Here is a 25,427-nt window from a genome sequence, read left to right on the forward strand (position 1 = left end):
AATCTCTGGGATGGTAGAATACATGTGTAAGAAATCTTTTTACGAAGATTTATTTATTGACTTTAAAGGCAAAGTTACAGAGAAGGGTGTGTGTGTGTGTGAGAGAGAGAATCTTTCATCTGCTGGTTCACTCCTCAAATGACTGCAATGACCAAGATTGGCTCAAACCAAAGCTGGGAGTCATGATTTTCATCTGGGTCTCCCACATGAGTGCAGAGGGCCAAACACCTGGGCCATTTATTTTTATGCAAGTGAACCTCTTGCAGTGTAATTTTCAAGATTGTAGGCAGCGGAAAGGGTATGTTACCAAGAAATCCCTTTTGATAGCAATCAGCAGGAAACAAGTTTCTCTTAATAAATAGTTTATATCACTCAGGCAATGCCATTCTCACAGGGCTGAGAAAATACATAGCAACTCATCTTTATTAGCCAATGTTCATGCTGCTGTTTCAAAACTTCTTTTTCCCATTTTGGCAATCTTACTTTCTTTTCTTCTGCTGTCTGTTTCCCCATTCAGTTTTCCCCTTTGGGAGATATATAATTCCAAATCATTTTAATTCCCTTTATAAACTACAGACTTAGCTTTTGGAGGTACGCACTTGCCTGGGTCCAGTCCACTGCAGCATGCAAGTGCTTATCATGGCAATGTTCCCCACCCACCTAGACCATCATGTCTGCATCATTAGCACTGCATTCTAATATAACCTTTAGGGACAATTCCCAGGGCTCCGTGTTTTGAGTTTCCTAACTATTTTGTACTTAGAATCTCAGACACAAACCCATAAATTTCATTTTTTAAACATAACAGTGAGCTGTTATGTGCTGCCATCTAGTTAGGCTACTCCCTAAAGCAAATGTTCAATGGAATTGCCATTAACTTGCAGTGCTCAGTGCTTTGCAGTCTTGATGTGAGAAAACCTGAGTGTTCTCAGTGTTCCTCTGCAAAGTGATGCCCTTCCTGAATTAGTTTTCTCGAAAGATATTTTAAGTCACCTGCATGTGCAGGAAAGTATGCAGGAAAAGCCGTCCCAGAATTCCTGGGAATCTGCGGGTCTCACACTTGAACTTGCTCTCCACTTTTCTCGGTGGGATTGATGTGAAACCCCAGAAGGAGCCACAGTAGCTTGGTCTCCTGTCCCAGGATTGTTTTGCAATTACTTTATGTTGGCACGTGAATAAAAGAGTTAAACATTTCAGCACAGTGTGTTGCTTAGTGTTTTTACTCATGAATTGAGCGAAGCAAAGTTATTCAAAATTAGTCACAAAGAGGCAATGCAAATTCCACATAATGTGCAATCCAACAAAAGCATTAGAAAATGCTATTATTCTCAAAACAAATGTGAGAGCAAACAAATGTCTGTGGGTGGCTTGGTGGGGCTGGGAGTAGGAGCACTTCTGGAAAAACAACAGATGATGGGTCAATCTCTGTTAACCCTCAGAGTGCCCACGGGCAGACACACTTCACAGACCCTGCGACAACCTGTTCTCAGGGCTCCTGTCAGAGTACCCGGTGCCCTCGTTAGATCCATTTCTCATGGTGACAAGAAAGTTGCTAGTTTTGCTTTCTTCCTCTCAGCAGAATCGTTAAACTAAGCAGGAACATTTCAATACGGGGGAGAAATAGAGTGGCACTGGCATGAAGGACTGCTTAAGCGCCTCAGCTTTTAACAATGATGCCACACCATGCCAAAAGAAGTCTACCCACATAGCCGCTGTAATCTAACAGACCAAGGAGAGATGTTTGTTCTGGCTGCTCATCAGGACACAAAAGCACAGTGAATTTACTCTTATGATATGTGAAGGTGACTATTTCTTTTGTATATTTTACAGACTAAACGCAAGGCATTTATTAAAGCATCCTAAACATTTAGTTCATACTTAACCCAAGAGAACACTATGTTTCAAATGAACTCCATAGCCATTCTTCTTTGCTACAGTGCTAGAGCTGGAAAACCCCTGGAAAATACTCTTCACCAGCCCTTTATCTAGACCTGGGGAACCCAAAGAGCAGCAGTGTCAAATGGCTTGACAAAAGGACACAGATAATGAATAGCAAGATGAGCAAGAAGCTAAAGTAGAAGAACCCATCTCTGAAGAAATCCATTTTACATGCATTTGCTGTGGTGCTGGAGAAACACATACAATGCCAAGTTTGCTTTTTCTGTCAGTTTAAACATTTTTTAGTGCCATCTTTTCTATGATTTCAATCTACGTCATTTGTTGTAAAACCAGCTGCTCTGTTGAAGGAGGAAGGCCGTCTTTTCTGTTTTCTAGCGAAGAGGAGATTCCTTATCCTGTGTCCCAAAGAATCATAATGTCACTGCATCAAAGGACATAGGTGAAGACAAGGGGAAGCAAGTCACGGATGTGACATCTGAGACACCTGCCCCTCTGCCCTCTGACGTGTAGCATTAGCTCCCCTGGATCTCACAGCGCTCCTCCACCACACGCAGGATCTAAAGGTGCGTGCTGAGGGTCTTTCTCATTTTCTCATTGTATGTCTTCCCTAAGCCCAATTATGAAAGGTCTTCAAAATCAAAGCAATGTATAATTAGGGACTCAAACCCCCTTGGGACTGTAATCACATACTTATTTGATTGATTATGCAACTAATATCTGCTAATGCCGAAAGTATTTAATGCCTTGAAAACAGGGGATGCATCTTTTCTACTTAGTACACATTTTCCTGTCTTTTTTATTTCTTTCTTTTACTATTTCATTCTAAATACAAAGGTGTGGGAGTTACAGATCTCAATTCTGATTAGAAGGGTGAGGCTGAGAATGTTTACGTTTTACCTTGCAGGTAAGGCTTCTTGGGAGCTTCCCTACCAGCTCAGTGTGCTTAATGCCTGACCTGAAGGAAAATCCCACAGACTCAGGTCAAATCACAGAGCAGGTATTGTGGGACTGGGCCACCTCGGTCACAAACCCTCGAGCAAGAGTGTAGAACATGCCCAGATGAGCACAAAAGATGTGACAGCCAACTCATTTGGCCCAACAGAGGATTTCAAGAACCTCATCAGAAGAAAGAATGGACAGTTTGAATAACCTCCCAGGCCAGGCTCTACAACAAGCACCTAAATCTACTGGTACATTGAGGTTGACAAGGACAGCCAATAGGCTTTAGAAAGAATTTCATATCTCTGGTAAAGCAAAGATGACAACCTCCCAGAACAACTAAGACCACTCAAGTAGCCCCCTTGCAACATTCTGCTTGGTTCCGTATGTCTTAGCAGAGGTGCCTGGGAAGTTGACATTACTGATCCATACCACTGAACTGATAGATGCGGGCTCACAAGGTGCGGTATCCACACCTACAGCCTATCACATCACCTGTACACATGCTAGCAATACAAGATTTTGAATCTCGGTTTAGATTTATCTAATTAGAGACTGTAGGGTTGGATCTCAGTACTCTCTGATTGTGCATCCAGTCAGGATGTGCACTAACTTTGGAAAGGTTTATCTCTGGAAGCACAACGAGACCTGTAATCATGGATGGCTACCCCGACCAGGGGGAAATTGGTGTCCAAAATGAGTGGAGTACTGCCTTTTCTGTGAAACTGTGAAAATGTCTTGCATCGGAAGCAATTGCATAGAGTCTTTATTTCTCTCCACTGAGAAAACAAACAAAAATAGTCCCTGCAGCTGAGCCTAGACAACAGGCCTGGTATTCAAGTTGCTGATACCCCAGCTGGTAGGTGGAGCCTTCCTCGTGTTTACATGCATTAACCACCGTGAGGCAAGGGAGTTTCAACTCAACTCCTAACACTTCTCCTACCAATTTAGAAAGAGCGATCCTGGTGATTTAAGAGCTTGGGGTATATTAGTAAATAAAGCATTCACACCCATGCGAGCATTCAGTTTCCTCTCTTGGAGTGAGTCAGTGAATTCCCCATAGGTGCAAAGTGTCATAGGCCTTGATGTCTTTAGAAGTCTCAGCATCTCTAATCAGGAAGTGTTTGGGGGTAGGACCGGTCTTGCCCTTTCAACTCACCAAAGTGCCGACCACCTAAACCAACGAGTAGCCCCACTAGATCACACATCTCAGGGTGTGTCTCGTGATGCTTAACAACACTGATTTTCATGAGATTTTTGTTTACAACATCGAAATTCTCAAGATAATTTGGCATGAGACATAAGGATGCTCACCCTGACAACAGCGTTTAATAATATATTCGAGCTTTGTCTACAAACTTCTCATCTCAAATTAAAATTTTCAAAGTTTATTCACAAAGAACATGTATCCATCGCCTCAGTTGTGTTAAGTAATGGGATGGGGTTAAGATGACAGCAAATAGTAATATCCTTTCTACTGCTTCCGAGTGGGTGAGGCTGACATAAACTGATCTCACTGTTACCTTTTTATTTCCTCTTCCCTCTTCTGGAAAAACCTAATATATACACACACAAAAAAAGTCAGGAAAGCATTCTTTCACTTTGGATTGTGATTAGTTCTTGATTTCTAAAATTTAATTTTGCGCATTTACACACAGAAGCCAGAAGGACAATCAATTCATAGATGCCTTGTTGAGCACAGATTTTTTAAGGTTTTAGAAATCCCATCTCTGGTTTTGGTTCATGTTAACACCTCAAAAAGTGAGAGGAATCTGTAAGAGCAGTGCAATATCTTTCATGATGCAGAAGCTTTGAAAATGCAGAAGTAAACCATTGCACCTGACAACAAGCTCTTCACTTAAGCAACCACCTGGTCAGCTGCCAGCTACAACACAGAATTGGGTTCTGTTATGCTATCATGCAAATCTGCCAGTCTGGACCTCAAGTGTATTATTTTCTAATATCGTGCAGCAATGTTACCGGAAGACTCTATAATACTGAGTTGGGTCTACCCTCCCTCATTTGCTTTAGTTCCATGCTGTCGCTAACATTTCATCGTGTGTTCACTATCAATTAAATGTGTTAGATAAATAAACTGTGTGTTTTCCAATAACACAGGGACAAAATGATGTCATGTATAAGGGTTTGAAAAAGGAGGTTGATGGGCCCGGCGGTCTAGCGGCTAAAGTCCTCGCCTTGAACGCACCAGGATTCCATATGGGCGCCGGTTCTAATCCCGGCAGCTCCACTTCCCATCCAGCTCCCTGCTTGTGGCCTGGGAAAGCAGTGGAGGATGGCCCAAAGCTTTGGGACCCTGCACCTGGGTGGGAGACCCTGGAAGAAGTTTCTGGTACCCGGCTTCAGATCGGCGCAGCACCGGCCGTCGTGGTCCCTTGGGGAGTGAATCATCGGACAAAAGACCTTCCTCTCTCTCTCCTCCTCTCTGTATATCTGACTTTGTAATAAGAATAAATAAATCTTAAAAAAAAAAAGAAGGTTGAGTAGAAAAGGAAGATGAAAGACCTTAGAGGTTTATAAACAGTGTGAAACCCTACCATATTCCATTTATTTCTACACTCTGCTGCTGTCACAATGAGTTCTTCACAGCATAGACCATAAGGATACCACTGTCCAACAATGGTTTTAAAGGCTCTGATCTGTTATTGTTAGTTCTAACAGTTGAGACCAGGCCATTTGCTAGAAAAAGCTTCATGTGGAAAAATGCAAGTAGAAGGGTGAAAAGAGCCTAGAGCAAGTGGCCACCAGGAGAGCATCTACATCAGAGACACAGGTGAGACAAGAATGTTCACATGAATAAGCGCCCATGAAGATCCGCCTTTGACAAATAATTCTCCTTGCTGGTCTACTCCATGTGCTCCATATGGGGCTGTGTATAAAACAGAATGATTTGGCCTCCAAATTGCATTATCAAAAACATGAAAGCCTGGAAGATAACTCTAAAATTAACCAAAGTATATGAAAACCTTCTGCCATAGAATATGGATGCCATTGGCAAAAAGATGAATAATAGACTTTCTCTCAGGAAAAAAAAAACACAGAGAAATAAATCTAGCTCATTTTGCTTTGCTTTGTGGATTTTTAGCAAAGAGCACATTTAATGAAAAGCAGAGCTTTAAGTATAAAACACGCTTGATAATTTTATCATACGCATAGAACAAACCCTGAGTCCAAATCCACACCCCTCTCTCTCCATATTCCTTCCCTATCTCCATTGTGAAAAGATTCAACAACCATATCACCAGTGATTTTATATAAAAATAAATAGCCAAGTTTGGTCCACCGAACAATGGAATACAACATTTACCTTTTAACGAGAAAAAGCATAGAGGAAATTATCCTTAGAAAATTTTCATCTTCTCGGATCAATTGTATTTACTAACTTGCAAAGATAAGAGACCAGCTTGCTGTATTTCCACCTAAAATAGGCAATGCATTCAAACTTGAGGGTTCTGTCTGCTTCGGCATTTCTATTTCAGCCAATACATTTTACCAGTTTATTTTGCACTGAATGGAATTTGAATGTGAGTTTTATTGACTACACTTGGGGTTGCTAAAAATAATGTACTCTTACAAATTTTAAAAAGACAAGTTGTCAATTCAGACCCACTGCATAAACAATTATTCAATGGTCATTTTTAAAAGCCTGACCTTAGAATGTATATATGCAAATAATCATGAGTAGTTTGCAAACAGCACTGAAAAGCACTGACAAAAGGTTTTTCTTATTTTGTTGAAGGATAGTGAAATTAATATGATCTCGATGTATTGGATTTCTTACGGCATAGTTACAGTCAAAGTATTATCCATTGAATTTTTTTCTGAGCATCTAAAAGCTCTGTGTTCTGTGAAAAGGGACAGTAGGCTCAAAGAGCAACATGCTGAAATGTGGATTCATGAGAACAGAGACCACATCTGTTAGGTGACGTTTTGAAATTCCAATGTCTGGAAAGTATCTTGAATTTAAAATAGCCTCCTTCAAAAATGGTCATTAAAAAGATTCGAAACAATAGGAGGCAATATATGAGAAATGTTTTAGAGTCAAATGCACACATTTGCTGAAATGGGGAGACAAGGGGCAGTTAACGGCAGCTGAATCAAACCCCTCAGCCATTCCACTTTCAATAAATTTGAAAATGAGCCTTCCTAACTTGCTGCTACTTTCAGTTTCAACTTTTGGAAACACTAAAGGAATAGATTTTCCCTAAGGAGATTGGAGCTTGTCAGGAATATCTAGAAAAGTGACTGCAGAAACATGATAAATTGGAGACTATTTCAAAATCTACCTAAAATTATAGAAATATCAGACACCTCCATAATTAACAGTAGTTTTTCCAGGTTAAAAAACAATTGATCATTAAATTCCATTTACTTCCATGAGGTCAAAGTGGCATTTATCTGAGTTCAAGGTGCAGCTTATAACGAAAATCAAAACAACAAGAAAAAAATTACTTAGCACTTGGGAGTCTCTCAGATTAACTCAGTAGATACTGCCGTGTGTACACAATGCCTCCTCAACAGAACACACATCAGGCAGCTGCTCTGTCCATCAGCACTGACTGAGTCCCTACTATGTGCCCAGCCCAGTGGCAGGTGGCAGGTTCCACGCTATTTGCGTCTACTATGGCTCATCCATCACAGTGTTTGTGTTACATGGTTAACATTTTTCTAGTCCTGGCCAAATGAAGATGGGCCTCTTTGCATGATTTATTTAAGTGAGAGAGTGTGGCCAATTCGGGATTACCTCACATTTGTTAAGCAGCCCAGTTTCTTGCAGCCGTGACCAGATGCTCTGGATCCGCCCAGCGTGCTCAGGGTGGGTGGTTGAATTGCCACAAACGCACTGGTGTTTCAGCATCAGGGGGTCATAGGCAATTCCTTCAGGACAAAGAAAACACAGCACAAGGGTAAGGAAGAGCACAGGGGGGTGATGCACATTGAACAAGCCGCTTCAAACAAGCTATTCTTCTATTAAAAGTAGACGTTTACAAGGAAAGAATTAACGCATCGACTCATTCTCAGGAGCAACTCAGACCTTGTCGTCTCAGGCTTTTGCAAAGGAACATACAAGCATCAGTCCTTGGACCAACCAGGATTCACATCCTAGTTTAGTGCACCTGTTATGTGATGAAGATGGTGGCATCTCAGAAACAAAATCAAAACATCAACAACGAAAACCCTCCAGTTAAAACAAAAATACTGTAATATCACCAACATATTTTTACCTAGCTTTGTTGAATCATTCAGTTAAGCTTTTACTCTTCTCCAGAGCCATAAGATGAGCTGCCCTTTACATCTGAATTCCCGTCATGAGTTAGTATTCAGCCTTACTGCAGATTAGGACTGTATCTTTGTCATTTGTATCTCATCTATTTGGTTTAGCACTTTTTTCCGTGTTGCACAGACTTTCTTCTTTGTTTACCTGCGTTTTTCTCATAATCTATGTCTTTGGCTAGACAGCATAGATACTGTAAATCTTAGGGACCATTGAAGTCTTTGCTTTTAAAAATGACTGTCAGTTATAATACGTTTGGTAGAAACTACATAGATACACAATGAATAGAATGCTTCTCAATTGCTGGGAGTCAAGACAGTTCATGTTTCAGTTAAACAGTATGATGGGAAAGATCTTATAAAATTTTGATGAAATGAATTATTAGGGGCATATAAAATAGGACTTTTTAAAGCAACAAATTAGATGCTAATTATAACTCTGGCTCCTTTAAAAAAAGATTTCCACCCTTAACCCTGATTCCTCGGGGGAAAACATGTTACTTACAAAATTTCCTGCCATAAGAAATCATTTAACCCATCAGATCCCTGCCAATAAATGACCATCTACAGGCATTTTCTGTCAGGTGGGGGGAAAGAGTTTCCAAGATAAGAAATGAGAAAACTGCCCAAATCTTTTCAAAGAACAGATAAGTACCAGTATTTTACATTGCAAAGTGCATTTAATTAAATACACTTCATTCTCCCTTTGACTTACATTATTGTGTTAGAGGAATGTTACCCAAGAGAGGGAGAATATTTTCCCTTGAGTGTACTAAAATCATGCAGAAGAATGACATATGTATTTGAAAACCATATGGTAAAAATTATCTCTCAGAAAAAAAATACCATTTACTGGGCCAAATAATATCCATTCTTAAGACTCAAACGGCTTCAAAAGCCCCACCCCTTGGTCCATGTCTTCTGTTCTTTCATCCCCAGCCCTGACCTCCGCTGTGAGCAGCACACACATGCACCTGCCTATGCCACCGCCCACCGCAAACCTCCCTTCGGATGTCTCTCGGTTTTCTTGGTGTGCCAATGCTCCTGAATTTAAATTCACGCGTTCCAATCAAACACAGTGCTGTTCATTTTTTCCCAAAGACTCTAAACTTCGCCCTTTGCTTCTGTGAGTAATCCGAGTGCCCGCGGAACAACTCCTCTCCATGAACCTTGAGGTGCGGGCACCAATTTTCCTACCAAATCCGATCTTGAATCACTCGTGTTTACTCCACTACCAAAACCATACCCAACCCAAGGTGTCTGGTCCCCGGAGACAGCCTCGTAATGGGCTACACTGTGTTCCACCTGCTACACAACACAGTAAGTCTCGCTTAAACTGGTTAGTAATTGCACTGAAAGGATTGAAACGTCTCCCTTCACCATCACTCCAGCTTCATTTCTTAACCCTCCTTTCTCTTATCTCTACTGTTCCTTCAAAGCGCTCCCTTCCATGCCTTAAAAAGACCAACGTTTTACCAGTCTTTGACTCTGTATGTGCGCTTGTATGTGCTTCCTGCATCCATTGCTTTTCCCTGACTCTCACGTTGCAATCCTCATCCGTGCGTGTCTCCAACTCCTTCAGGCTCACCAGCAATGTCAATTCCCCGCACGCCCTCACAACAACCCCTAGGCTTTCTCTGGAACATTTATCAGCATTACGTAGCTGTTGGGTAATTTGTCAATTGCACATTTCCCTCACTAGATGGGAAGACCTATGAAATAGAAGTTTATTAGTTGTATTATTTGCTTTTGAACTCTCAATCTCAAAAAAAAAAGAATGTTTGGAAGAAAGGGGCTCATTAAAAGTATGTCCCAACTAGAGACTATTGTGCTCAGTGAAACAAGTCAATCCCCGAAAGAACAACACCATATGTTTTATCTGATATAAGGCTACCTTCATGAAATCGTAAGATCATAACCCCTTTAATATTGTTTTTTGCTGAAACCCATGGGTTTGATTGTTTTTATTTTCATTTCTTCAAAATAGTTTTTCTCTTATTGAATTCTTCACTAACTACTAGATCACACAGTAGCATAATTTTCTCCAACAAGGCTTTTCTGTTTTCTTTGTCATTTCTTCATCAACCCATTGGTTATTCATAGCATGTTATTTAATTCCACTGTGCTGTAATTTTTTTCAACTTTATTCCTGTCATTGAGGTTGTTTTATGGCTTCTCATTTAAGGGAATGTATAGTAACTGTGTAATAGAGACTATCATATCCAGATATGAAGATACAATGCAATATACATCTCTACTTCCAAATCAAAGATGGACTTCCAATGAAACTGTTGAATATATCTTGACAATAAGGTGCGGGACTATCTAGATTACTTATGAAAGACTATTCTATTATAATAATAAAAGGGAAATCAGTTGTGGGGAGAGAAAATGGGGAGGGGTAAGGGAAATCCCAGAACCTATGGAATTGTACCATAAAATTAAAACTAAAATAGAAGGAAAAAACTTAAAAAAAAAGAAGTATGTCTTAATGAAAAGAAAGAAAAGTAAATGAATAAATTCTAGATTACGCCAGATGTCTCCATGATAGAGCCTTTCTTGATGAATCAGTTGGTGGATCCCCTTCAACTCCAGTAATCTCATGGTGTTACCTCTTTAGTATTCTCATTTGACTTTATGCCTTATTTCCCACAATAATACAAGAATTTATTTTACTCTACCTTCTATTTCTGCATGGCATTTTGCACAGTCTTCTTTTTTCCTTATGGACAGGTGCAACATGAATAATTTTTTAAGTAATGCAGGAAGGCAGAGAACAAAGCAGGCTGATGGGAGGAAGAATGTCACTCAAAATACACAGATGTGTGTGTGTGTGTCCTCACAATTGAGGATCATCCCTTGAGTCGACATTACGTATCAGGAATGGCTTTATCTGTTTTCAAATACGGTTTCACTACCACATAAAATGAAAGAAATTACTGGCGATATGAAAACAAATAGAATATTATCTTGTTGAAATACATTGCTTAAGAGCAGTGATTTTATTCACTACGCTGCTTAACCTTCTCTATTCCACGTCATGACAGATCCAAACTCACCTGCAGAATAATTCCCCCCCTTGTAGTAACATTTTCCCCACAATCCATTGCCAAGAAAACGAAAATTGTGAAACAAGATAAGGTAGCTAGAATTTATTACCGGTTATGTGGAGATTATAATACAAAGTCCAGCAACTTTTGGAAACATATTTGAATTTAAAGGGAAATAAATAAAACTTGGAACCCCAGGCCTCTCCTGACTCACATTAATGACATATCAATGAAGTGTTAACAGGTAGACTGCATGGTGAAACTTCAACCTCAAATTTCATCTCCTCTCTCCATCACTCCATCTCTCTCTCTCTCTTCCTCATCCCTTCCCCTACCATCTCTCTCTTTCCCTCTCTCTCCTGTCCTATTATTTCTAAGAAACAAGTATTAATAACCCTTCTGTTCTCTCTGGTATTCATATGGAATTTTACTTTTGTTTGACCTTGTCTTTCTCTGTCCCACTGGTTTCCACTTAAAACCCAAGTCAACGGAGTAATGTTTCTCTTGACCAGTAGGGCAGAAGTTTAAAAACAGGACTTTTCCAATGCACAACAAAGTCTTAAAATCTTTACCACATTTTAAACCTTAGTAATTTGTTTTTTTTTTTAAAAAAAAAAAACCTCAATAATTTTTTTAGATAAACTTGGATTTCTTACTGTTTCTATGTTATTAAATGAGATAATGCAGATGAAGTTTGTAGTGCAGTGTCTTTGTTTATTCATTTCATAGAATTAAGCCAAGTGTTAATCATAGAACTCATTTACGTCTTCAGATTTATACTCACTCCAGTAAGCCCGACTCAGTCTACCAGGAAACTTGAACCTAGAATCTTGAGCTTCAAAACTCCTGATCCTTCCTCCTACTTTCTGACATTCACCTTCATGCTACCTTTCTGCTAACTGTGTGAAGTTTCACAACTTCCAAAGATATTTGTGAAATATCACCTATTAAAATGTTCCTAGAGTCCAGGCTTAGACCTTGTGCATGCCATGGCACTTTTTCCACAAGACTCATTTACCTGATGCTCACCCTGTTCCCAATGCCAGCAGCCTCACACGATCATGTTAGATTAATGACCCAGCAGTAAAAGTATGATGTGCCAATGTAGTGCATATATTCACTTTCAAAAAATCTGTTTAATAAAGGGGATAGGAAATCATGGGAATCATAGGAGTCCAGAGATGTGTTTTAAAAAATCCCTTAATCAACAAATGGACTTAGGACTTACAGAATTACCACAACGGATAGAAAGAACTACAGTCACTTAACACCACTGATCGTGTCCATGGCTGTTGTTGTTACTGCTTCTTGTCAAGTCTGTCATGACCTTGTTTACCCTTTTCTTATCACACCCTTTCCATTCTACTACCTATAATGTTAGAAACATTTTTTCACAGAAATAAAGGTACCAAAGGAGACAATTTTGCATATTGTGTGAATTGCAGTGTATACTGCAAATGATTCTTTTTAAAATGGCAACATATGCTTCTCACTAGATAAGGAACAATTCCCAAGACTTACAGGCTTTTGTTTTGCTTGTCATGTAAATCACTTCATGAAGCTGTCAAAAAACAGGCAAGGTGCAACAGAAGTTCCCAGCGTGGACTTACTACCACTCTATGAAAGCCTAGGAACTGGGGTAGATATCACAGTCGTAGTGCCAGGAGAGAGAGCCAACCAGCACATACGTCGGCAAAATGTATAGCCAAAGATCCACTGCACTTTTCCTGGGGAAATCTCTGGATTTTTCCACATTCAAGAATGAGCAAGCAGTGGGAAAAGGGAGGGGCTGTGAGAGTATACTACAAGAAACTACAAAGGAAATAGCGTGTATACTACTTAGGATGGTGAACATGAGTTACCACAGAAACTAACATAAGATTTTAGAAAATGTTTTAGCATCCTCAAATATTAAGAAGCAATGGAAAAATGGAGCCCAAAGCTAAACAGATTAAACTTAACTAAGAACACAATGGAATTAGTAAAAAGAAAGCTGAACATAAGACTTGTCAGAAAACTGAATAAATAATAATAAATAATAACATCTGAAAATGAATGTCTCCATTCTGATGTGGGTAGTAACAGTAGTTGCTTGTAAGATCATATGCACACGTACAAACACATGCACAAATATTCATAGATCCACATAAATATACTCAAATAAGTGCACAGGTACACACACTGACCTATACACTATATATACACACATAAATACATAAATATATAGGCACACATCATTTATACATATATTCTCACAAATACTGACACACTGACAGATACACACATATATGTAGTAGATACAAGTAGTACAAATAGAAGCACAAGTAGATACATTTACATAAAGACAATTACAAATACACAAAAGCTTATTGCAGACTTATACACACATACTCACAAATACAGGCACACTAACACACACACATAGCTGTCTGCACAAAACACTGTTATTCTGTCAAAAAGGGATTCAAAAGAGTACCACAAAGCTCTAGAAAACGTAAGAATTTAATTGTGCTAATCTCTGAATGGTAGAAAAATGAGTGATTATCTTTCATAGTTTTTGTATCAATTTTTGTACAAATAACAAAAATACTACCCAAAATTCACACACTATATTAATGATCCTTTTTGGACAATTTTACCCAATTCATATCTAGTCACTATCATCCATTAGCATGTTGGCTGGTTCATTTGTTCACAATACCATAAATATATACAGTGAACATCTTGCCTTTAACCCCCATGGCCCCAAAGATCAGGGTGATGGTCTCTTCAACCATGGAAAATTCACGGGAACTCAATTCCCCTAACAAATAATCATGATTTCTGACAGAAAGATCTAAAGACCATAGTGGATTTAACCTGGGTTCAAACAACCAAGCAAGACTTTCTGAAGGAAATAAATACAAAATTGAAATTTAGAAAAACTTGGATAAGCTGTCGATAACCCTGAATTGGAAAAGTATCTTTTTTTTTAAAGGATCAATATTGTTGTTTCCACCGTGAACTATCCGAGTATTTTTCACTTTGTCATGATATACCTTCCCCTCACAGCACACAAAGTTAAAAATCATTTTCATTACATTTATTTTAATAAGTTTTATAAGTATTGGTTGAGTTTCAGCAGTATAACTATTCTACATTAGATTTCACTAAGGTGATTTTGTTTTCAAGGGCATAATTTTCTCACACAGCTTATGGAATGTAATCCAGTGTTAGGAAAAGATCATAAGTTATGATTGGTGATAGGGAAAATAAAGCATATCAAATCTCCTGTCAATTGCATTAGTGTTTCAGTAAATAATATTTGGTATCAACTAGCTTGGTTTTATCATCAGTGGGATGCTTTCTTGTGCACCTGGCCAACCACATCTCTGTTGGGAATAGCTGAGTATCAGAGATGACTGCCAGGGAAGATAAACACAACACATCCTCATGAGCAGCAAAGCAGCAGGAAGAATCAGGCTCCACTGATCTGCCTAGAGAGTTTCATCAAGGCTCTCCCTAGGTCTGCCAGGCGCCGGATCTGTCAAGTTCTTGCTTGGGGTCCATTTGTATCCTCCAGGAAATGGAGTGGAGACTATCCACAACTAAGATAACACACCCTCCTGCAGACGACTGTTTTGTCCTTTACAAGAGTCGTGTGTTGCATCCTCTAGGTTGCGAAGTGTCTATCAGGAGAATGAAGATTTGAATGGCATGGCTTTAAAATAAAGGGGTTTGACGTTCACAAACAAGTCATTGTCTACCATGCTAATGGAAGCTGTAGGCACTCATAGTAGACAGCATGATTATATTAGAAACACGAAGTGTTTTTTGATACCACGAGATTTCTAAGAGTATGCAGGTTATGGGAGAAATTTAAGTTTGGATCAAAGCCAGACCAATATCTAGAAGAATATACAGAAAATAGTGCAATTGATATCCTTTGGATTTGGAATAGAACTAAATGTAATTTACAAATCAATACATATTCTAATCCCAATGTCAGTTGAGAGGTCATTATCATAAATTACATACTTTGTGCAATTTCAAAAAATTCCCTGTATCTTTTTCTTCTGTTTTTAAGCGTAAAGTTGTAGCAGATTTCAAGTTCAAATAAAGTAATAAGCAGATTCATGAAAAAACTTCATGAATTTCAAACTTGTGTGACACTAAAAAAAGTTAATCATAATTTTATTTTCCACAAACTTTTTAAAATAGCTTCATAAAGAACTATATCACTGGGGCCCACGTCATGGTTTCTGGGTAGATGATGCCTGCAACATTAGCCCCTGCTTGGACACAGGTTCAATTTCACTTGCTCCACTTCCCAACCAGCTTCGGGCTAATGGCCTGGGTAAACAGCAAAGGATGGTGCAATCACTTGGAGCCCTGCACCTGTGTGGAAGATCCAAAAGAATTCCTGGCTCTTTGCTTCAGTCTCTCTATCTTTCAAATAAACAGATCTTTAAAAGAAGCAAGTGATCTAGCCTTTCTCTAATAGGACTATAATTAGAATGTTATTCAAATCCAGAGAGTTCAAATCTTAACTAATAAATTATTATTTATTGCTAGCTAGTGAAAGAATACAATTATTATTTATTGATTGTAACTACAAGTTGATAAAAATCCCATAGGGAGTGTATGTGTTTGTGTGTGGACACACTTGTGTATGTTCAAATATATATGTGTGTAATCTCTCATTTGGATAATTTCCTCATCAGATACATTAAGTATGAGAGGACTCGAAGGTTTGGGGATAAATACCATGATGCCATGGCACTCCACTGTACTTGGACTTGACAATGTGTTATCAAAATTTCTGAGACCTTACCTCCTTCATGTGGAAGGAAGGTGTGAAAAGTAGAGGAACCCAGTATCAGAAACAAGCTATCCCTTGTCAACGAGGGAACTATGTTATGTCTTCCGCAGGTTCCTAACAACAGACTACAGCCTGCATGGTAACAGTAACACAAAACTCTATAATTAAGTTCACTTTTTAATTAGGAATGACTGCTTTAGTCACAGGAAATGCATAACAATAGGATAGCTGCTATTTCGTGTTTTATAAAATGTTAAGGCTGAATAAAACAGTTCTTAAAACAAAAGAATGGAGAAACAAAGGATTCAAAAACTTAAGTTAGGATTGTTCTAGATTCCTGCTTATGTCTCTTGTTCTGGAAAACCTCTTTGAACACAGAGAGGTAGACCTGGCCACGACAAACGGCTTCTAAGGATGCCAGGCAGCAGTATGAGTTTGCCCAGGCGGATCTGGTTAGCTCTAGGCAGTAAACATATCAAAGGCAGTGCTAACGCAGTGAAAACAACCCACCAGGTTGCAGTGCCAGTGTGGAATGCCACCTTGCAGGGCAACGCCTTGGAAAGGAACAGGTCCTATGCATTCTTCGTAAAGAACTTGGCTATTGAGTGCATTGATTAAAAGAAATTATCGCGGGGCATGGGAACAGGATTTCCACAGAGGTATTTTAACTTTTCTAACCAACAAAAGTTGGCATGAGGTCACGGAAGCCACAAAAGCATACTCCCTGAATCATGAAAATTGATTCAAAAATAAATCAGATAGCCCTCTGGGCAGGTACAGACAAACTCTCCCACATTGCCTCCAAGTTCTGTTATTTTGGGGGCTAGGATATTTTTCATTTCATCAACCACGGTTGCCCAACAGGGAGAGGGTACAGTAGACAAATGGGACTAATGGCTCACACATAAGTTGACAGTGCTTTGCTGAGGCTACGGCATCCTTCCCTTCTTGTACTCATTCCTGACTTGACCCTCCCCGAGCTCGTTTTGTTCTGTGGCCAGGTTCTGAAATATCAAACGCAGCTGCAGGAAAAGGGAGAGGTCAGTCATACAGCCCACCCAGAGGTCCCAGCGTAAATGGAAATGAGCATCAAACACAAGGGTACTTCACAAAGTCCGTGGAAAAATGGAATCCAGGTAGGTCTATTTGGACGCACACATTTTCTTTACTCAAATCAAGGCACAACATTTTCATGACACACATTTCTAACAACTTGTTGAAGATCCCTTATGTGTAGAATCAAGCCAGGGTAGCTTTGGCACTGTTTGACTTTCCTGTCATTTGCGTGGGGAGTCAGAAGACAACAGTGAAATAAAACCACACAAAAACAAACTGGGATAGAGGGCGTCTTGAGAGTGCAACGAGGAAGCCAAGCCCCATAAATTTGCTAGTGGCCAGGCCACAGATTGGAGAAACACTGTTAAAGAATGCTGTGGGGATTTTTATTTCCAGTAGGGACCCATGCACCTGTTGATGCATTTTCCAGGCCCTTGAATGATAACAATTTATGAGGCTATTAATACTAAGCCCAAGATTTATCAGATGTGCTGTTTGTCTTATGGCCAATATAACCTCATAAAATTGGGGGCTGTGCTGGGTTAAAATGAAGCATTCTCCTATCAGAGTTATTCAGAGCATTTAAATCGGTTAATCCTACAAGAATGGTGCATTTTGTCTGCCTATTAGAAGGTCTTTAGGGATTCCTACCAGTTGCAGAGCCAGGCCGGAGAGGGCGGTCCATTGCTGGGTGAGGCACATTGGAGGCGGCTGGGGAGGAATGTGCCCTGGAGACGAGACGGTGTTTCTCTAATCCATCCATGCCAACCACAGCCAGCTGAGCTTGGCGCATCGAGAGTGCACGTGTGTGCTGGGCCTCCAGGAAGGGCTGTTGCCAAGAAAAGAGCACAGTGGAAAGAAACATGAGACCAGGATGAAGGGAGACACTGAGAGCGACATGTCAGCAAATTAAGTTCATCAGGTCAGGGACATAATAAACGGTGTGAAGCAGAAAGGGGAAAAAAATAGAGTAAGGGGGGAGAAAAGAAAAACAAGATCCAGTCAATAAATCCATTCAACAGATGTTTTCACACTGACGGGTAGGCGAAGGAGGAGGTGGTGGCAGGAAGCCTGTCAGTTGGAACTGAGTGAAAGGAACAAACCTTTCACCTGGAGAGTAACATCATCTTGGGCCCATTTCTACCTTCACCCCAAGGTTCTGGATACGCACCTGCTCCCCCTAACCTCGCCCGCCCACCAAAGCTGCCAGACAAGACAGGAGCGCACTCCTGTTGCTTTCCAACTGCCAAGGGGCTCAGGTCTCAAGATGCTAACCTGAATGTGTAACATTGTCATGACATTGTGGCTGCCTCTAAGCCTTGTCAATCAAACGGGATGTGCTGACAGTCGCCATAGGACTGTGATTTCTCAGAGTTTGTACAGTCTCATCTCAATATTTTAAAATCATGTTGCTTCTTTCACAGAGAATTAAATATCTCCTCAGTGATTTTTACAGATTATTATCCTTCATACTTCTCAAGTTATTGAATCAAAGAATCAGTGTTTGAAAATTTGCAAGATTTTCTTGATGGACCTATTCTACTCTCTAAAAAGGTGATCTCCATCTCCAAAAACACAATTAATTTAATCATCAAAACTGCATGGCAAATATTTCCTTTCTTCAACATCAAGTTCTTCACAACATTTATCCTGATTTTGTGCATGACAATAGGTTTGTGGAAATACATAGTATGAAAAACTCATTCAGTATCTGGGAAATTTTGGTTGCAAAACAAACATCTTTTAAATACCTTTTTCCACAAAATATTCTTGTGTCTTGCCTAGCCCATGTGGGAAACAGTTGACCAATATCACAAAATATGTTTATCACATATCCATAGGTGCTATAAATGGGGTTAGTCTTCTAATTTGACCCCCTAACACCGATAATTTTAATAATAAACATATTCTTCTGCTTTGATATACCTGACTAGCATTTACTCTTTCAATACTTAATGCAAACATCACCACTCGTTTGTGAAGTCCAAGTTCATGTTGGATTACCAGCTCTCCTAGCAACAAATGTATGTTCACTGTTTGCCACACTTTTTTCATGTTTAAGGGTTGGTACATCCCTTACTGGTACTGTATAATTGGCTCCTGTAGTGACAATGTTAACAGGTCTATATGCAGCATAGCTCTTCTCAAGAAGCTATAAGCAACTTCATGTTGTTGTAAGTTTCTGTTTATGATGTAAGTTAATGCTCCATGAAAATACATACATTTTGAACATGCAAATTAACTTCGTCATAGACTATGGGCAGAGAGTTCCCAATTTGAAAACCAAGTAGGAATCATTTAAAACTTTGAAATAAATTGTAATGAACATTTCTGGTGCTCTTCCATTTTGTTGTGCCTAATAATAATAATCCAGCTCTATGGATTGGAGAGCATTTGTCACATCCTTGAGGCTTTGTGCATACGGTCTGAGGATCAGGATGACTTATTGGGATCTAGCTCTAGTTGAAGTGAGTTTAACAGAGTCTACACACCTCTCCTGTTTATGCTTCTATCTCCATGTTCAACTCCCTGAGGATACTGCACTTTAGATGGGCATGGTCCTTCCTTCCATAGGGTTTGTAAAGATTATGGGAACACGAGTTTGTCATGAAGACTTGGGGAGGTCTTCCACTAGCAAAATGAAGTATCTCTGTACATGATCAAAAATACATGAACAAATATCTACCTCATTGTTTCTGATTACCATCCATCTTTCTCTCTTTTGTGGTCTCCTTAACCCGTACTTAAACCAGTGCAGATGTTCCTCAAATGATCAGTTACTGGCATCAACCATCCTGTTACTGTCTGCAAGAGTTCTCTCCCTAAACTCTGCCATATAAAAGAAGTTGAGACAAATGGGTTTTATGATGACCATGGTGATAGACAGGTCTCCTCAAGCCATCAAGGCAACTTTCTCTGGAATGCAGTCACCCTTCATCTTCAGCCTCAAGTCTTCATGTCATTTCCTGGACTCAAGCGGAAACCCTGTGTATTATACACAACAAACATCAATTCCAGTGCTCCATGAGAATGTCTACGAGCCACGGGCACTTTGACCTGAAGGTGTCCCCTCCTGGAAAGAAAGGTTAAAATTACATCTTACGCCTACATTTTCATTTATTGGATTTATCATTGTATATTAATGGTGATACATTTTTCCTTTCTTGTCATGAAGAAACCAAAGTTTAAAGGTGTGAGTCTCTAATAGTGCCATGGGCTCCAGCCACTCCATCTACTTTACCTAACTTATGTTGACCCTAATTGTCCCTGCTCCTCCTTATCAACATGTGAATGTCTCTCCTCTACGGGTACCCGCACAGCTTCACATCCATCATTCATACGTGCCCTCTGAGGTGTTCTTCCAGATCCACAGAGAGCCTAGGTGAGCAACCACATCACGTGTGGTCCCCCTCCTGCAGGATTCCTGCCATTCTCGTTCCTCTCTCCTTTTCCCTGCCTTAGTCTTGCAACCCTTGTTGAAATTCATGTTTACTTCAGTTGAAAAGCAAAGAGAGATACAGAAACAGTTTCCATACACTGCTTCTCACCCCAAAATGCCTCCAAGAGCCAGGGTTGGGTCAGGTCCCAGCTAGGAGAACAGAAAGTAATCATGGCCTTATCACCCCAGTGGGTGTCAGGAACCAAAGTCCATTAAGGCATCACCAGCAGTCTCAAAGGGTGTACATTCTCAGAACACTGGACTGGAAGGAACAGTTCTGGAAGTTGACTGCGGCATGCCCAGAGGCAATGTCGGTGCCCCAAGTGGTGCTTGACTGCTGTGCCTGATTGTTTTTAATATATCAGTATTAGTACATGCAACAACTCTTGTTTGAGATGGAAGCACAGAATTCCAGCCAACAAAGTGATAGTTTGAAACATGAAAGATAAACTGAACTTCAGCCAATGGAAGAGTTCAAGCAAACTATACACTCGTGTGTAGAGGTGCGCATGCGTGTCTATGTGTCTGATGATCTCTTTCCATAGAACATTGAAAATTCTGTGAACCAGAAACTAGACATAATTCATCTGTGAATTTACTCTTTGCTTTATTTTAATTATATTTTCATATACTTTCCAGAAGGTAAATAACCAGCTAGGCAACAACAAATAAGAGCTATATAAAAGTTAAAAGGTATGGTATCCTTTTCAACAATATAAGCATGCTGTAGATAACTGGGTTACTCAAAGTTTTATGTCTTAACAAATTGATCAATACTCTAAGGACTCTACATGTATCACACTGTCATCTTTAAAAAAATATATGGCATATTTCTTCCTTTCCTGAGATTTTACAGAAACCCTGTAAGATAATGAAGTGAATTGATTAAATTATATGCAGGATATGAACATTGCATTAAAACTTAACGTCATAATCTTCCAACGTATATCCTCCTTAGCCAGCATCTGTCATTACAGATATGACTATATAGCTCAGGGACAAGCACTTACGTCTAATAGTACTATTATGTCTAATAGTAATCCTATGTTCATTATACACAAACATTCACCTGTGGTCTGCCACCTAAGCGAAGGCAATGGTGCTGGGCTGCACAGACAGAAAAGTGAATGAAATGAGCACCTGACCGTCCTGAGTAACTCCAGAGTTTACGCACCAACTGATTCCTAGTTTTTAAGGTCCATGAGGATCTGAGCTTTACCTGTTACCCTTGTGTGTTCCCGTGCAGTGTTAAACATGAGACATAGATTCATCCTTATGATTTCACAAAAAAGCATAAGATAAAACAAAGAAGTATTTTATCAATACTCTTAGCAGGAAATCATTAATAAAGATCACTCAGAAGAACTTCTAAAGCACAATAACCTGAAATGAGCTAATACTGGAGTCAAGAACTACATAGGGGAAAGTTCCAGCACATTGGGGAATTTTTTTTATACCTTTATGTTTTCAAGTTTTCCATGTATCTCCTACATTAAAACATTAAGAAAAATGGCAAATGTCACTTAAAATAGTCAAATTGTCCAACAGTGTTAACAGTAGCTTCATAACCACTGGGCCTCACAGCCAACACGAATCAAGTATTTCCGAGCCTTCTTCCATTATGGGGTTGTGAAAGGTAAGACAAACAAGCAAGCAAAAATGCATGTTCACTTTCAAAAAGGAGTGGACTGGAAGCAATGTGTATGCACAGAGAGAGATGTAGCGAGCAGTAAACCACACGTGATTGGGGCCAGACATCAAGCCATCAGCAAAGGTTAGGGTCCTTTCGTTTCAGGAGTGTATCCTTTACCCATAAAATTCACCCTTGTTACACCAGCATTCTTAGCAAAGTGGCAGCTCTACAGCCAATCCCTGATTCCTATTATGTGCACCATGGGAGGCACAAGGTGATGCCTCGGGTGGTGGAGACTCTCAGCCACAGGGCATACTGAGCCTGAAGTGCTGACTCCCAGCTTCAGCGTGGCCCAGCTCTTGCGAGCACCTTAGGGTGAAAGAGCTGTCCTTCAAAAAGCACAACTGTTAGGGTAAAAGGGCTGCCCTCAACAAACAACTTTTAAGAAAAAATAGTGGAATTCAAAGCATCTTTTTGTTATTGAAAATTGAGATATATTCATCTGTTTTAGCTGAAATTGATCAAAAGGTTTAATATTATCTTTATTTTTCTGTCAGTAAATTTAATAAGCGATAAATGCCTGATAGTTGTTTAAGTATGAAAGTTCCTTTCCTGAATTGTCATAAAATTTAACGGTTAAACACTTTAGAACCTACTGTTATTAAAAATAATAAGAAAACCCAAATCAACATACGGTTTGTACTACTGGAAAACGCGGCCTGCCTGTTGGGTGACATAGAAACACGCTTGTCCCCAAACATTTCTAATGAAAACATCTTTCGAATACACTCTATTTCTTATGAACTCATGAGCCTTTCTTTTCTCCCGTGACCTCGCCAGGGACTTTGATTTGACAAGTTACATCTCCAGAGTGCCATTCACGGAAATTCTCCACAGTGTGTAGCTGAATTTTCCTCCTGCGGTGTGTTCCAAGGCTGCTGTGGCTGCACACCACCTGTCACCTCCCACAGGCGAAAACTGCTAAATTACTTTAACAGACGAGTTACCAGGCACCTGTTTTATGAATTTCCAATAGCGCCCAGATGACATCAATGCCATCATGGTCTGTGCCTTTCTAGGTCGTGGGATGTAGATACTATCATTTGTTGGAAAAGGGTCAGTAGAGGTAGGGGTAAGCTAAGGTAGTCTCGCTTAGAATGGAGTCATGACTTGATGACAGTATGCCAAACGGGCCTTGCAGCATGATAAACCATGGGGTGAAGGAAACATTAAGTTCTGCATTTTTTAATAATCATGATTTCTGCCTTTTGTTTTATTGGTTTATTTGAGTAGAGAAAGAGCGAGAGAGCGAGAGGTCTTAGCAGCTGGCTTTTCCTCCAGTGCCCTCAGTGGCAGAAACCGTGCTGGCAGATACATGGACCTGAATGTTATTCATATCCCCCAAGTGGGTGGCAGGGACTTAACCACTAGAACCATTGCTTATTGCCTCCCAGGGCGTAACAGCAAGAAGTCTCAGTCAGGAGTACAGCCAGACACCAAACTCAGACACTTTGACAAGACTAAATGCTTCTATTTCATGGCATCTGGGTTTCCATTTTGTTCTAGAAGATTCCATTTGTTCCCAGACATGTGGGTGGAACCTCATCAGCTATAATCAAGAGCATCAGGCAGCTTTAGCAAAGAGCAAACATCATAGTTATTCTGGGAAATAATTAGAATTATTTAAACTGGTTTAATGAAAGATAAAAACCAAAACTAAAAGCAAAACAGTTTTAAAATTTAATCCTAAATTTACTTTGCAAATTCTATTCCACAGCCATTTCCTTAAAGAATATATGTCTCCTTGTTTGAGTAAATTAAATTTTCTTTTTGGTTCACAGCATCCTGCCAATAAAAAGCAAAAAACAAACAAAAAAAAAAAAAGAAAAAGAAAAGGAATTCTATATATATCCCTAGAGGTTATCTTGCAAGATGCCAGAGGCTGATGGGGATTAACATATTTAAAGTCCTTGCAGTACTCAAGAAGGATGTAGAAATATTGGTTAATTTTAGACTTTGAGAAACTAAACATGCATGTTAATAATTTAAGAATAGCTATTAAATAATTAGAAATAATATGCATAACTCTAAAGTGACAGAAACTGCTAAAAAGAAGAAAACCAAACAACAGTCCATCTAAAAATAAATGAAGAAAAACCTAAAGCATTGAAAGAACTGAACAAGAATAAAATACAGGAGGCAAAAGTCCTTTCATGTCTAAGCACAGTTAATAGCAATTATCCAATGTATCAAGTAAATGATGCAGGCAGTCAAGGTGAACTGAAGGTGTTAAAGGCTATATTCCTTGGCAGAGCAAGTTAAAATGTTTATTAATAAAACCTGTGAAATATTAACACAATTTAAAAAAGCAATAATTTTATGCTGCCATATAAAATAGAAGAAACATGGCCCAGTTCAGTAGCCTAGCGGCTCAAGTCCTCACCTTGCACATGCTGGGCACCGGTTCTAATCCCGGCAGCCCTGCTTCCCATCCAGCTCCCTACTTGTGGTCTGAGAGGGCAATCAAGGCCAGCCCAAACCCTCGGGACTCTGCACCTACGTGGGAGACCTGGAAGAGGCTCCTGGCTCCTGGCTTTGAATTGGCGCAACTCTGGCCATTGCAACCGCTTGGGAAATGAATCAGACGGAAGATCTTTCTTCTGTCTCTCCTCCTCTCTGTATATCTGACTTTCCAATAAAAATTAGCATTCTATACTTAGCAAAGAAAAAAAAAAGTTAGACTCTTAATTATTAAAAGTTGGCAACACTAAAGCCAGAGGCTGGAGATGAATAAATGCACAACATGACAAAAAGTAGTATTTATTGTCCGTAATAAAAGCATAGATCCTAAAAGTAAATTGGAACAGAAAAATGGACAAATACTTGTGATGTCCTAGACAATCATATCACAATAAACCAACAAATAAGTACAGATTGCAAAATTGTGCTGGTAATTAGGGAAATACAAATTAAAACTACCCTGAAATACCATCTTAGTCTTATCACAGTGATAAGATATTTACAAATTGCTTAATACTGATCATGACTGAAAAACAATGAGAAAGGGACATAAATTGTTTATGGGAAAGTAAATTATTTTAACCATTTGGAAGAACATTTCACCAACATTTAATTAAAATGAAAATGAACCGTAAATCATAGTACAAGTTGGTAAGGGTAAAGCAAAAGTTATACATATATGACAGTCCTTGTTAATTAAGCAAACTAATATTACATATTAATTATGTAAGTGAACAAATATAATAAAATACAAATAATGAGCAAGTACTATGACTGAGATGGTTAAACAGCTCCTCA

At 39.4% G+C, this 25,427-nt stretch overlaps 1 protein-coding gene across 4 annotated transcripts in view; it reads right to left on the bottom strand.

Annotated features, from left to right (window-relative positions):
- Positions 1 to 25,427, bottom strand: part of HDAC9 (histone deacetylase 9) — a 579,622-nt gene that overhangs the window by 191,001 nt on the left and 363,194 nt on the right. For all 4 annotated transcript variants that reach the window (XM_040964718.1, XM_040964720.1, XM_040964721.1 and 1 more), the window contains 2 exons: positions 17,689 to 17,866; positions 7,601 to 7,734 (listed from right to left, as the gene is read on the bottom strand). In XM_040964718.1, coding sequence (XP_040820652.1) covers positions 7,601 to 7,734; positions 17,689 to 17,866 — 312 coding nt within the window. The remainder of the gene's footprint in view (positions 1 to 7,600; positions 7,735 to 17,688; positions 17,867 to 25,427) is intronic.

Source organism: Ochotona curzoniae, unplaced genomic scaffold, assembly GCF_017591425.1.
Source record: "Ochotona curzoniae isolate NIBS_2020 unplaced genomic scaffold, NIBS_Ocur_1.0 scaffold_3835, whole genome shotgun sequence".
NCBI lineage: Eukaryota > Metazoa > Chordata > Mammalia > Lagomorpha > Ochotonidae > Ochotona > Ochotona curzoniae.